The sequence below is a fragment of the Anopheles moucheti genome, chromosome 3 (genome assembly GCF_943734755.1).
Source record: "Anopheles moucheti chromosome 3, idAnoMoucSN_F20_07, whole genome shotgun sequence".
NCBI lineage: Eukaryota > Metazoa > Arthropoda > Insecta > Diptera > Culicidae > Anopheles > Anopheles moucheti.
Window position 1 is genome coordinate 49,446,832 of NC_069141.1, and position 14,490 is coordinate 49,461,321.

General features: G+C 45.0%; 5 protein-coding genes across 5 annotated transcripts; 2 read left to right on the plus strand and 3 right to left on the minus strand.

The window, feature by feature from the left end:
* The first annotated feature begins 5,374 nt into the window (after nt 1–5,374).
* LOC128304188 (uncharacterized) lies at nt 5,375–6,566 on the plus strand. The gene is made up of 2 exons (XM_053041348.1): nt 5,375–6,108; nt 6,175–6,566. Exons 1-2 carry the CDS (start codon nt 5,592–5,594, stop codon nt 6,279–6,281), a joined length of 624 nt encoding a protein of 207 aa, XP_052897308.1. The 5' UTR covers nt 5,375–5,591; the 3' UTR covers nt 6,282–6,566.
* A 60-nt stretch (nt 6,567–6,626) lies between these two features.
* LOC128304941 (dynein light chain Tctex-type 5-like) lies at nt 6,627–7,504 on the minus strand. The gene is made up of 5 exons (XM_053042192.1): nt 7,481–7,504; nt 7,321–7,416; nt 7,215–7,256; nt 7,061–7,153; nt 6,627–6,992 (listed from the first exon to the last, which is right to left on the minus strand). Exons 1-5 carry the CDS (start codon nt 7,502–7,504, stop codon nt 6,627–6,629), a joined length of 621 nt encoding a protein of 206 aa, XP_052898152.1.
* A 549-nt stretch (nt 7,505–8,053) lies between these two features.
* On the plus strand, nt 8,054–10,759 carry LOC128302788 (rubber oxygenase-like). The gene is made up of 6 exons (XM_053039640.1): nt 8,054–8,081; nt 8,170–8,281; nt 8,362–8,568; nt 8,654–8,779; nt 9,157–9,267; nt 9,331–10,759. The coding sequence occupies exons 1-6, from the start codon at nt 8,054–8,056 to the stop codon at nt 9,797–9,799; spliced, it is 1,053 nt and encodes a 350-aa protein (XP_052895600.1). The 3' UTR covers nt 9,800–10,759.
* Nucleotides 10,760–10,903: 144 nt separating this feature from the next.
* LOC128304659 (intraflagellar transport protein 46 homolog) lies at nt 10,904–12,178 on the minus strand. The gene is made up of 4 exons (XM_053041868.1): nt 12,014–12,178; nt 11,867–11,939; nt 11,395–11,747; nt 10,904–11,332 (listed from the first exon to the last, which is right to left on the minus strand). Exons 1-4 carry the CDS (start codon nt 12,176–12,178, stop codon nt 10,904–10,906), a joined length of 1,020 nt encoding a protein of 339 aa, XP_052897828.1.
* A 216-nt stretch (nt 12,179–12,394) lies between these two features.
* On the minus strand, nt 12,395–14,026 carry LOC128301656 (cell division control protein 6 homolog). The gene is made up of 2 exons (XM_053038241.1): nt 13,615–14,026; nt 12,395–13,554 (listed from the first exon to the last, which is right to left on the minus strand). The coding sequence occupies exons 1-2, from the start codon at nt 13,956–13,958 to the stop codon at nt 12,516–12,518; spliced, it is 1,383 nt and encodes a 460-aa protein (XP_052894201.1). The 5' UTR covers nt 13,959–14,026; the 3' UTR covers nt 12,395–12,515.
* Between the last annotated feature and the right edge of the window lie 464 nt (nt 14,027–14,490).

The window sequence follows — 14,490 nt, forward strand, 5'->3', positions numbered from 1 at the left end:
AAACATACTTTAACAAATAGCGTAAAGTCACAATGTAAAATTGAGTATTAATAAAGACGGACGCAATGACACGCGCGTAATAAATTTGTATGCACCAGAACCGTTTGGACCGTCTGAGCTATAAACTACTCACCCAACCTATATGTCTTCTCATTTCAAGAGTTTTGAGTGTCTCCCTACCCAAGGTAAGGTATTAAAGTGTTCAACGATTACCAGTATGAGAAATATATTCGAGATTCTAATGATCGCCTGGACCATCAATAGTGTATGGAGTAAGTGGTTATCGAAAACTCGAAAAGTATCAACGCATGTGAACCCGGTACGTGTGCAGATATGATATGCAAATTTTAGATGATGTCCGCGAAGGATATTACATGACCGTCACCGTCAGTCCCATTTTATTTCTCCTGCGGTTCCTATCGGAAGAGCAGCTGATGCAGCTATCTCAGCCGGGGGAAACTCGCAAGCTCTTCAAGATGAGTAGGAAGATATCTTGTCGATGGTCGGGGCTACTTCGAAAGACACCTGAACGGAACAGATGCAGTAGATGCCGAATCAAGCGCAGGCAGCAGAGGAGAGCTCCGTTATGACAGCCAGCATGACGATGACGCAGTACCTCCGCCATCCTTGGACGAAGTCATCAGCGCCCTAAAGCAGGTGAGATGTAACAAGTCAGCTGGTAGGGATGAGCTGGTGGCCGAACTGTTCAAGATGGGACTGGAGAGGCTTGCCACTATCATGCATCGGCTGATTGTCAGGATTTGGGAACAGGAATGACTACCGGATGAGTGGAAACTGGGTGTCATACACCCAGTCTACAAAAAGGGCGACAGGTTAGACTGTGCTAACTTCCGAGCCATCACAGTCCTGAATGCTGCCAATAAGATCCTGTCCCGAAAACTCTTCTGCAGACTTGTGCCCCTTGCTACAGATCTCGGCGGAAGCTACCAGGCTGGGTTTGTTGGAAGCAAATCGACCACCGACCAGATCTTTACTCTTCGGCAGATCCTCCAGAAGTGCCGAGAGCACCAGATCCCTACGCACCACCTGTTCATAGACTTCAAGGCGGCCTACGACACCATGGATCGGACCGAGCTATGGAACGCCATGCAGCAGTACGGATCCTGGAAAGCTGATACGGCTATTGAGGGCCACTATGGAAGGGGTGCAGTGCAAGTTGTGGATATCGAACATACTGTCGGAATCGTTCGAATCTCACCGCGATCTCCTGTTTGCTGTTCAACATCGCTCTGGAAGGTGTCATGCGAAGCGCGGGCTTCGACATCGGGGGCACGATTTTCACCCGATCTCTCCAATTCCTTGGCTTCGTGGATGACATCGGAAGGACATCTGCGGCGGTTTGCGAGGCGTACACCCGACTGAAACGTGAGGCCGATAGGATTGGATTGAGGATCATAGCCACGAAGACCGGGGGATCATACCTGCTTGCCGGTGGATCTGACCGTGATAAAGCACGGCTCGGAAGCAGAATATCAGTTGACGGCGATGATCTCGAGGTGGTAGAGGAGTTCTGCTACCTTGGTACGATCGAAACTTCGGACAACAACGTAACCAGCGAATTCCGAAGGTACATTGTTCAGGGAAATCGTGCATACTACGGGCTCCATAAACTCCTGCGATCCACATGACTCCAACAAGACTTGATACGTCCGGTAGTCCTATATGGTCATGAGTCTTGGACGATACAAGCGGAGGATGCCAACACGCTCACCATTTTCGCGCGACGGGTGCTACGGAGAAGGAGAATGAAATACGAGCTAGCTGAGCTGTTAGACAGAGCTGATATCATGATGGTGGCGAAGGCCGGAAATATACGATGGCTGGGGCACGTGATGAGGATGCCAGACTCATGCCCTACCAGGAAGGTGCTCGCCAGTGACCCGCTCGGCACGAGGCGCAGAGGAGCGCAGTGAGTTTGTTGGCTTGATCAAGTAGAGCAAGACCTGTCGGAGACTGGGTGCAGCCGGGGGAAGAGGAATGCAGCCTTGGACCGAGTTTCCTGGAAACGGATTTGTGACCTGGCCATGTCAGCACGACGTGCTCAACTGTAAGCGGGCCAAGAACAAGATATCGAAGAAATGGTTCCATGCCCTGGCAATCGGCAGTATGGTAACGCAAAATGTTGAGAAATCCGTCACAATGGTGCACCAATCCAAATTGATAGATGTTTGTAAATGTACTATGTAAATCCACCTTCAGGAACAGTTATCATTCTACATCACGCCTGAGAACTGCTCAAACTGCTTGCATCACCATCGCAAATCGCCGAATATCTAACATTAGTGATTGCGGAATAGTTATCATCCATATTTAGATTTTATACGGAACAGAACTACTCTACCCTTAGATCAACCAACTACCAACTGCTGAACTGTCAATCTTGCACGAGTCCTGGCGGGATTTGAACGCAAACTGGACGTGTCATGGCGTTCCTAACATTTATGTTGTAATAAACGGGCAAGGTTCAATACCGTATGAGAAAATTTTTATAACACGATGTAGTCCTTTTGCTGATATACCAACCTACTCCACTCGTTGCTTACTTTTTGAGCTCCCATCCCTCGAGATCAGGCGTCATCAAGCTAAGGTTATCTACATTGCTAGTCTGCTTCTCAGTATGCGCAAGGATGCTTTCCACTCTTCCTCTCCATGTGCCCCCCCGATGCACACGATCCCGCGTTCCTCTTCAGATCCCTACTCATAGCACGCGCCATAGCTCAAACGATCCCAGTAGCCTTTTTGACTACTCCTTTTCTTTGTCTTCCTTTCGTTTTCACCTTTCTTCGTCTCATTCCCCTTGCTAATGTTTCTTCCTCTGTTGTTTTGATTGCTTCTTTTTTTCGAGTTCGTCTGTGAAGTATTCTTTGTTAGGATTAATATGGTTTGTAAGATTCTTTGTAATTTTTAAGCTTAAGTCTTGTTGTATAGCCCTTTGAGACAAACAATAAATAGTTGACATGATACATTTAACGACGCCAGATGTCTGACGAATGCCTTTGTGACGTGGTATATCAATTGCCGAAAGATTCCGTTTTATTTGGATTGGTTAAAATTGCACTGAGCAAGTGTGCTATCGTGTCCTATATTGTGTCGCGATGATCGGATAAATGTTTATAACTCTTTAGTAGACAAAAATCATATTTTACACAGGAACTTTCGAGTTCCCATGTTAATAGATTATCTTCAAACACAATATACGTCAAGGTATTGGGATGAAACCTTCACCCTCAACTTTAAGTACACCTTGTAAGTCCATTTCGTCACCCTGTTTCGATAATTCAAATTCAAACCATGCGTGGATGCGCTACTAATACAATCTCATCTATGCGATACGATGTGCACCGCGTCTTGAGTTAAGTGTGCCAGAGTGCATATTTTAAATAAAAAACTAAAAGCCGCTCAAGAAGTAAGATGCTTAAAAAGCATTTAGCAAACAAGATGATCGATTCAATGGCAAGCCCTATACGAAGGTGCACCGCCAATGGGGAACGTCTACCTCTTGATGATGAATCGGAAAATAAATATTCTATTTTAATCCTTTCGGTTCTCGGACGATGCGGTGTAAAAATGAACCGACCATAAAGTGTACACGGCAGGGATAATGAATAGAACAAAAAAAAACCCTCTAAAAGCACTCGTACGCCTATAACGAACTCTTGAGCAAATGCATCACCCACTCCGGGTACTGGAATGCAATGAGATCCTGTGATTCCCATAAATTGTACATCCGATCGGATTTTTAAACCCCGTCCCGTCCAGCTAGCGCACAGCATTCGTCCCGCATATAATCAAACCTAAACGGTACAAAGCGAAGGTTCCTTTAATATCCCTCGGTGCATTTTATCCGTCTGTCCTGTTTGCTGCGTGCGTACCAGGGGTTCGGGAACCTTGCTCCCTGGCGAAACATTCTATTCGTCGCAAAGTGAACCGGTGGCCCGGTGAATGGTGCATGGTGGCCGAAGGATGACGATGGTTGGCCCTTCGCACACGCATCGTTTGCAAGCACTCGAGGGCTCTTAGGGCGCACTGGCAGAGATCAAAATGCAATCAATTTCATCATGCATGACTCTCCCCGGGCATCCGCATTTCCTGACCATGTGCGTGCATTGCGTACCGGTGTGTGTATGTGCGTTCTTTGCGTACGGCAGCGCAAATGGACCGCACCCGAAGGCCCTGCCCCGAACGTTTTGGCGGAATGTATTTTCCCCGGGAACGCATGTAATGGATTATTAAGTACACAATTCTACCACTCTCACACACCGGGGCAATGCAGTAATCAAACATGTTTTAGCATTGCGTTCTCATACCTGAAGTAGCGGATTGTAAATGTGGCTGTTGGGCTGTGAGAGGTGGAGAACGACAACCATGGGCAGCGTGTGGTATGTTGAGGTTGGCACATACGAACACGTGTGCAACACACATATTACAACTGCACTGCAATGCAATCATCGTCACCAGTGAAGTCACCTTGATGGAGCGCAAATATCTAACCACCAGGCGGCTACACCTCAACAGGGATCAATAACGCAGTAGAATGTCTAGAGATTTGATTTGATTTATTTTGTTTTGTTCTAGGACAAAAATGAAAAAAGTTAATAACGCACCTTCAAATGTAAACAATTTAATTCAATATGAGTGCATCTTCTTGCTTGGCAACACTTTTAAGATTCTGAAACTATGTACAGGCAGTCCCCGTGTTACGCGGTTTCTCTTACACACGGATTCGGAGATCCGCTTGTTTTGGAAATTTGGCGTGAAACATTTTAATTTGTTTGAAATTTGAAAATTTGTGTTAGTTTATAGCAGTAAATCGAAACAAATAGTTGAACAATGGATTGAAAGTACCTTTCTTTGTCATAAAAAAAACATATGCTTTATTTTATTTTTAAGTGTGTTTTTCAAAAATGTTGACTGATTTGCTGAATAAATTGAGTGCAGAGAAGGAAATCGATCAGGATTCGACTTACGCGGAATTTCGAGTTACGCAGATTTTTCCCAGTTTTTAGTCGTTCGCTATAATAGCGTATCACGGGGGCTGATTTTAATTGTCGCAACGATTGTAACATCATCAGCATAACAGAAAATAACAGTCCCCGTTTCTGTTGTTTTCAAAATAATTTCAAAGTTTGGGCTGCGCCAACAATTCTGCGGTGCTTGCGCTTAACGTACGCAACCATTATGTGTCAAGTGCCATAATAATTGGTTCCATTATGGCAAACGACAGTCGGGCAAACCGCCTTTGGAAAAATATTCATTCTTTTGTTGTGTTTTCCACTACTGTCAGATGAGCACATGACAAAACAAAGCAAACAAGAAGCAAACTCCACCAAACATATCTCCCGCGTTCAGCAAAGCTTGATAGTTGCACTGCATTATAAAACCGCATAGCAAATGGTCTTGTATTTCCAGCTATGCACTCCAAAGTAAGCATAACATTTACGATAAAGTGAGTTGCTAAATTACCTTAGCAACGGTTCGTTATTACACAAACCCTGTGTAGTTAGTGCGAGCTTGTGTATCGTAGTATACAAAGAAAGCGACAATCTAGAGGAAGCTACCGCGGCTAGGAGATGGAGTACGCCAGCTTTGTGAGGGACCTGCAGAATGAATCTTACAACAGTACCGCCTGTCCTCCAGACACGCAATACGAAAAGGAATTTGAAGAGCAAATGCAAGCCCTGGTTATTAACTTTGATGTCGACGATCCAAGCATGGAACAGCACCAGTGCTCCATTACAAGCACACCACTGCAATCCGAAAGTAGTTTGCATTGGAAAACCCTAACAAAAGCAAAGTGTACTACAATATTCGACGAAACAGAGCAAATAGAAGTACCGAAAAAGAAAAAGGCTTTGGAAATGGTACAAAAAAGTAGCGAAGATCATGAGTTCCAGCGCTCGTTTGACTCGGGCGAAGGTATTTCGCTGCGTTTTGATTCGTTTAGCTCCAGCGATGATATTCCGGATTTAGTGACATGGAATGAATTAACAGCTGATTCTTCAACATCCAACAGTACCCACGCCGGGGAAGGCCACGTTCAACGTCACGCGCATTCATCTTTACCGTTTGAAGCCATCCAAGGAGAAGGTATGTGAATTGTTTTGTTCCAGCGCTAAAAACACCACGATAATGATGAATTTGATTGTTTTCCAGACTCGTTGCTTGAACCGTCCGCTGATATTTCGCCGAACGATAGAACGAAGTTTGCAACCAAATTATGTACTCCAGCGAAGCGAACGTACGATGAAGCTAATAGTTAGACTACTGGTGGCTTGAGTCACGTTAAAGATTTTTTCTTGAACTAACGCTTTTTTAAACTTATCTTTGCCAGCATCAACAGACTGTAAATATATCGTATTTAAAATGAATTGCAGTGAAAAGCAGGGACTAGTGCGTAGAAGTAAAACTATGGTAAAAATGCGTAAATTATTCACTTCTGTGCAACATTCATGAAATGAGACATTAGGCTGTAGATTAGGTTAGCTTTTAACTTCATCATCGCCATTCCTAAATAGGATCAAATAGAATTTTCAATAAAACCAAATATGCACTAAATAGAAGCAACACTTTTAATTTAAGCATCCACTAGTCGTTGCCAGAATTTTTCACTCGAAATAAACAACCCAAACGCTAGCGACCACGTAGAAGGATGGTGCTTCGTAGGTGCTGGTTAAACAGTCATCCTTGTCCGGGTCCCAAAGGGCTCGAGCCACGCACCGAAAGTCTTGCATTTGCTTATCGCCCACCGTAACAAGTGCCACTATCCGGTACCGTTCAAACTGGCACAGTTTAAATTGATTTCTTAACTCTTCGCTTAAATTTTCCGCCAACCGTTTCGCTCGCTTAGGCACATACTTGTGCTCGTCGAGATAAGACTTTAAAAAATGATCCATCATGGACTGCATCACTTCACGGTGGAACGGATTTTTGGACTCCAAGCGGTAGGTGTTTTGGAAACGAGGCACTGCGTACTGTGGAGTTTCACACGAAACAGTGTTGGATCTTTAGGAAAACTTAAGGACGAAAAGAACAAACTTACCATACTGGTTCGATCGTAAAGGTTTCTGTCTGCCCGGGAGGAAGTCATGGCTGGTCCCATCAATCGGGAAAGTATCAGAACGGATGATTTACGCTGGAAGCAAAACGGGAATATTATTTACTGAAATAAAACACAAACTCCGAGTCCGACTTACCGCCATTGCAGCCATACTTTCCCGGGGATAGGTTGATTTTCTCTGAAATATCAAGATTTAGGAACGTTATTAACTTTACATTCACCAGCATATTCAAAACACTTACATAGGTTTTTTCGGTACTTTTCACATCCTGCCCGTCCGAATCTGCTTGAGGATCTACGAAACCGATCTTTTTCGATCGCTTTCCCTTTTCGCTTTCCTGAAACGGATTAACCAATTCTAACTAGCGTGATATTTATATTTTAAGATACAGAAAATTTTACCTTCGTTTTGTTAACACTTTTCATGTTAAAGTTTCGTAAGGAAACGCAAGGAAAACTGTAAAACAAAAGAAGGATTTTAAGAAAAGGCGGAAGTGCTTCAAGTCAATCATCACAGCCTGTTGTGATTGGATAATGAGTTATAATAATGAGGATAATGACAGGAAAGTATTGGGATAAGCTAGCCCTTGAGCAGAAAAATATGAATTTTGAATAAAACAGTAGACAAATGGAATATTCAAACGCAAAAAAAAGAACGAATACTTTAAGGGTTTGCTTAACATTCCATGATCATTCCATTTGCTCACCAGTCATCGACTGCTCATCTCATGTAGCTTTCTCTCTCTCTTCTCACCTTCGCCGATATCTCTTCGGCCTCACCTTCAAGTTATACGCTATTCAACATCATCTCATCTCGCTCAGTGTTGTGCGTAAATAAAATGCAGTGAAGCACGATCGCCCAGCAGTAGCAGATAATCGGTCTGTTGAATAAATCGAATCTTGATTGCCAATTGTGACAAAGCCATATCTGATAAAGGTGTTGAGGTGACCCTTCTTGCATAGCAAAAACGCAGTATGGTTGCAACGGACAATTCACGAACGGGTAAGCAAATATGCTAACCAAACAGTCAACCCAACTCTGTTCAATTGAATCTTCACTATGGTCGCTTTCACTTCTACCAAACCCGTAGGGGAACTCTCGGAAGTGCGCTACTTGGAAGCACTCGAGGAAGGAGCCAACATTTCGGTGGACTACGGTGACATCGAACTGCCCGAGTGGTACGACGATGCGAAGATTAAAAGGTACGTACTTCACAGTACTTAAGAGGCTAAATTTTACATCTTTACATTATTCTCTAATGTTCCCCCGTTGCTTTCCGCAGAGCGCAGGAATTTTTCAAGCGCAACTTGTACGCCATGTTTGTCGCGAAGCTGTGCGGACTGCTTGCCATCGTCACGGTGCCATCGATTTTGCGCATATTGGTCCACACGAATCAATCATCCGAACCGCGAACTGCTTATCGGCGTTATATCGCAACCGTGATGCATACACTGGAATGGTACTACGAGGACATGGTACCCACCTCGAGGTGCGAATTTGCGAATACGCTGACACGCGTGGCAGAATCGAACGGTAATGGGATGAACGATCTAGTCTTATTTCCTTCTTTTTAGAGCATGGAAATCGATCGCATTCGTAAGAAAAACGCATGCCGGTGTAAGCAAACAAGCCGCAACCGTTCGACCAGGAATGATCATTTCTCAGCGCGATATGGCGATCACACAGTTTGGTTTCATTGGGTAAGTTTTCCTTTTATTAGCCCCTAACGCGACCTATTTCGTCATTCAAGCGTGCCATTTACCCAGGTTTACAAGACTAATGTTTCTACGTACAGTCAGAGTTTTGTTTTTGTTTTTGGAAAACGGTCCTAATGGGATTTGAACTTGTTTTTGTTGCTTTTGTTGGGTGAGCTTGATCATTAGACGATCGTACTGGCAGATAATTAAGCATCGTTAACTTTTGCCACAAGCAAGAACACTCACACAGCTACGAAAAGTGTCTGGCGTTGGACGTTAAACGTTGCAACGTTAAATGCTGCAAATTCTGAACCTGTTTATTTAGCTGTTTCAAATTTAGCTACATAATACAATTTCTTTCTCTTTTTGTTACGATTCAGCTATGCTATTGTTAGCTATCGCAAGCTTGGCATACAGTTCGATTCGAAGGATATGGACGCTTTCGTACACTTTTGGCGCGTTATTGGACACATGATGGGCATCGAAGACAGGTTTGTTGGAAGCGACAACGATGTTCACCTTTCGGAAGAGTAATATTTTCCCCCGTTTTGCAGATTTAATGCCTGTACGGATCGATTCGAAACGACCGAGCAGCGGATGTCACTGATAGCGAATAGAATATTGCAACCGACACTACTAAACCACACGGCCGAGTTTGTTAAGATGGGCAAAGCGCTCATCGAAGGTTTGTGGTGTTTCAACCCCTTCATCGAGTACGACAGATTCCTGTTTCTGACTATGCGGTTTAACAACATACCCGGTTACCACTACTGGGACGATGAGGCAATAGCGGATGCAAGCGAATGCAAACGAAAGGTGTCACATTACGAACATTTTTCTCGCTATGCCCGGTTTCTGCTGTATTGTGTGTGCTACATCCATTCGGTACTGCTAAACATTGCCCTGTTCCGATGGTACTTTAACTCACAGATAGTTTTGTCCCGGTTCTTGATCACGTACTTCCCGTTCCTTGCCTTCTATCAGTTTGGTGTGGCAGATTCGTACGTTCGAATTTTAAAGTAAGTCCTTCTTGTTTGGCACAACTACCTCAGGAAGTCTAGGCTCGCCATTTCTTATTTTCTGCGATTTTGTTTTTACTCGTAACCGGATAGTCAGTCCTACGTACGGGGCATTATTATTATTATTATTATTATTATTCTTTATTGATTGCCCCTTGGGCGGAACAAAACCTTAGGCTCTAGAGTAGTATACAGTGCGAGTGAGAACAAAGGGATTATAGGAAGTTAACGGATTGAGGGATAGGGGTTAGCGGGGGTTGAGAGATAAAAGAAGAGAAACCCGGAAATAGGGAATAGAGAGATTGTAATCGAATAAATCAGAGAATCGATTGAAGTTGCGCATACAGACAAGAAATGGGTCGATGTATCCGCAACGAGCACGCCTAGGAGTTGGCAGCGTATGGCATATTAGAGGAGAGGCTGGTGGGATCGACCAAGGAGCCTACACACAGCTAACTTCGTGAAGTAACGCTGAATTTGCTGCAGCTTAGAGATCCAAACTGAACCCGAAGGGCACCAGATGGTGCTCGCGTATTCAAGGATTGACCAAGTCGCAATAGAGCGACGTCAGGCACAGAGGGCTTGATATATCGGCAGAGAATCTGCGGATGAGACCCAGAACTTTACAAGCTTTATTTACAATGTGGCTATGGTGGTCGTGGAAGGTCATTTTGCAGGCGAGGATGACACCAAGGTCATTGATGAAGGATGGCCGGTTGAGGATTTGGGAGTTGATAAAGTAAGAGGCTTATACGGGGTTAGAAGATCTGCTGAAGGAAATTGGTCCGGATGGGATTTTAGACCGTCCCTGTTTTGTGAAGATCGGCGCCACTACCAATACACCACCGATCCGTCCCGGGTTTAAGTAACACGTGACGTTATTTAACTTTTATCAGAAGCTGTTTTTTCTATTGTTATTTTAACTGTTACCGACCACCAAGGCAATGCTCAGTTGCCAAAGGAGCTTGTGATGTAAAAATTTGTCATCCATATAGGTAAGCAATATAACTTCTCTGTTGTGCATTCCTCTATTTTTGTACGATTGGAAAATAAATGTTATGTAATTTATATCAGCATAGAAGATGGTGTCCATGTGTCCCAGCTAGGTCTATAAGCTGTTCTGCTGCTTTATGGCCAGAAACAGATTGAACAGATTGTACAGTGCGTAGATGTAATCGGCCTGATTCCCACTGGCCGGTAGCGGTATGTCGAACATGTTGCATATGATCTTTATATAGCTCGTCAAACTGCAATCCAGCTTGGCCGATGGAAAGCCCAGCGTATCGAGCGTCCGTTCCATCTCTTCCGGCCATTCGGACATCAAGCTGTCAATGTTGACGATCGGTTGCTTATGTGCATTGACGCTCTGGATCGATTGGCTTGCACGCAGTGCCTGTATCTCGGTTATCCAGCGATCAATGTCCCGGGCACTGCGCACGATCGCGGACGGTGTTTCGATCGGTTTAGTAAAGATCGATCGTAACTTCATTTGCAACAGCACACTATCACTCTGATCGCCGCACGGTTCATCCAGTATCTGTCAATATAGTAAGTTGCAATGGCAAATGTGCTACTCAACGCAAGTCACATAGGTCTTACCATTAGTCCCAAATTTTGAATATGTCCATTTAATTTCTTGCTTTTCTTCTCGCTCACCGGCTCGGGTGGGCAAACTTTCAGAAACGCATCAATATCACCGACGGCCGGGATGAACTCCGGTATGAATATTTTCAGCTTAAACTCGATCGCGATCCGCTGCGGCGTGTAGCGCGAGATGTACTGGAACAGATCCTTCACCTCGCCCGGTGCGTCGATGTTTTCGTACAGCTTCGGATTAAATTCCTTCTCCTCGACCAGCTTCTTGATCGGTTCCTTCTCGTCGTCCGACATGCTGGCACTGCTGTCTGTAAGGGAATCGTTCTTACGCAGCTGTTCACGTTTCGAGTTCGGCTCTAAAGTGGAAGAATGTTACACACATCCACCCCAAAGGGCACACAAAAACGAAACACAAACATTCATGGCACAATGGTACACAACCACAGCAACATTGTAATTACGGGGCAAAACCTACCAGCTCCAGCAGTACGGCCCACTTTGGTGCCTTCCTCCAGTAAACTCATCGGATGGCTTTCATTGAAGCTTTCCTGTACAAGTGCAAACATTATAATTACATTAGTCATTTGTCCTTTGTCATTAGAACCCTATCCCGATCCCTTACCTTCCTCTGCTCACGTCCATCCGGATGATCTTCCTCGTCCTCGTCGTCTTCGTCGTCCTCCTGGTTGATGAACTGCAGCGAACCGGAAACGTCCAGATCCGGCGGCGGACTGTCGTCAATCTCGCGGCCATTTTTAATTTCGTACATTTCGTCATACAAATCCATTCGGGAGGGGTTTTTTTCGCCTGTTGACCGTGCGTAAATACTGTGTCGAACAAATGCTTCCGCTTTTTTTTCTGCCCAGCTCGTTGGAACGCCCAACAACAAATCCAGTTGTTTGGTAGGTGTGCGTTGCCATGGTAACGGGTTTATGCTTCAAGTTACCTCTTGCTGTATCTTTCCGTACATGTGACAACTCTACGCGTTTCAAAGCTTTTTTTACAGTCCAATTCTTTTATTGCAAACTTGTCTTTAAAAAAACACAAACACCGCCATGGTGGAAAATGAAGAGCGATATAAATAGGGATCAAATTACAACCCCGTTTACTGCAAACGTTTAATGCTACTTTCCTAAACAGGAAACATCACTAATGATGCTCGTAATGAGCTGTTTATCGTTCAGGGCTGAGCTGACCTCCTCCTCGTCCCACTGCAAACATACCCGATGCATACGTGGTTCCTTCTTGCCCTGCAATCGCACAATACCGCGCGTCTCCACCAGCGAGCACAGACCAGTAAACTCCGTTTGATCCACCGCCTGTATGTTTCGCTTGGTGCAGATCGTTTTGTACACGTCGTGCAGTTTCCCCACGGTGATGTCTCTGTTTTTACCGTGCTTCAGCAACAACATCAGCGAACAGATGAGCAGCTTCTGCTGCAGTGGGAATCCTTCCTCGAGATCGTTGCCAAGCGACTGGGATGCACCGTACACTTGCTTTAGCACCGTCATCACCTGTCCCACGGTGACCACGGTTGCGGTGCTGGAATTCGTCTTACGGTCCTCTTTCTTCGCGCTCTCAACCAAGCGCCGTGCGATGAACAATGCTCGGCGAATGTCACCCGACGTGGACGCTACTTTGGCTGCGAGCAAACCGAGAGCCGCTTCTGGAAAGCGTTCCAATGAATTGGTTTCTTCCAGGCAGGACTTCAGGATGGTCACGATCTGTTGCTTCGTGTACGGTAGGAACTGGATAAGGTGAGGCTTCAGTTCACAGCGAGCCTGCAACCGGGCGAGTAAACGATCGGTGAGATCAAGCGCATTGGCAATACCGATCAGAATGAGCCGAGACGTTGGCCGTGCTGGCCACTCGAAGATGCTGTAAAGGATCGTTTGCTTGCTGCTGGACAGTTGATCGATTTCGTCCAGCACCAGCATTATAGTTTTATGCTTCCGGTGCAGGTATGCCTCAATTGCGGCCTGGTATGCCTTCTCCGTGCTTCCGCTCACCTTCAAAGCTAGTTCCTCTGAGATCTTCTTGTATATGCTACCGACGCTCTTGATCGACGTGCAGTTGATGTACACAGGCTTTAATTTCTTTGCAAACGACTGGTGACTCAGTATCCGCTGGAGTGTGGCCGTTTTGCCCGTTCCCGGTGGACCGCTGGCAAAGGAGAATAAACAGTTAACATTGTCCATTAAAAGCACACCATCTAACGCTTACCTTATGTACAAACTGCCGGATCCATCGGAGCTTAATACCCTTTCGACGTAGGCCACCAGCTCGTCGTATTCTTTCTCTCGTTCGGGTAATTTACCCGAATCCTGTTGTGAATCCTGTTCCAACTCTTCTGCATCGTGCACATCCGACAACCGTTTGAGACCGCGGGCAGCTTTTTTCGGCGAAATCACAACGCACTCTTCTTCCAGTTCTTCCACTTTTGCTGTGACTGCCGGTGCCGGTGATCGACGCTTTCGAGGCGTCGTTTGTAGCTTTGCCTGCTCATTGTCGTTTTCCTTATCGTTGATCGAGGAGGACCGCAAACTGAGACGCGTTCGACGATGCATTGCTGCGTCGCTTTCTCACCGTTATTTGGCCAAATAATTCGCGCACGATAGCGGCATCAATTTCCCGCCCGTTCAACAGCTGATGAATGACGCGATTGATAGTTCGAGAACGGAACGATCCGTTCTGAAGAGTGAATGCTTCCGCTCCAGGCTCGAACAGATCCAGTCAACGTCAAACGGCCCGAAAATCGGCATGTTTTGCTTTTGCACTAAAGCTTACATCAAAACTTCAACCAAGAAAAATAAAACCAGTTTTAATGAATGTAGTTTTGTAGTCCGTAGAATCAAGAAAATATTAAAACAATTTATAAACATAGTTTGTACACAGGAACTGCTAATCCGCAAAACTAATGTGTCCAACACTACGCACATTGAGCATTGCGTAGAGATGTACATACTAAAGAGGAATGTACACGAATGGTACGTTTTGAATTTTTGTGTGCATAACGGCCAGCTGGCGAAACCCGGCATAATTTTTATTGTAAAAATAATTTACTATTGTTCGATCACTATAATAATTTTCTTTCCGCAA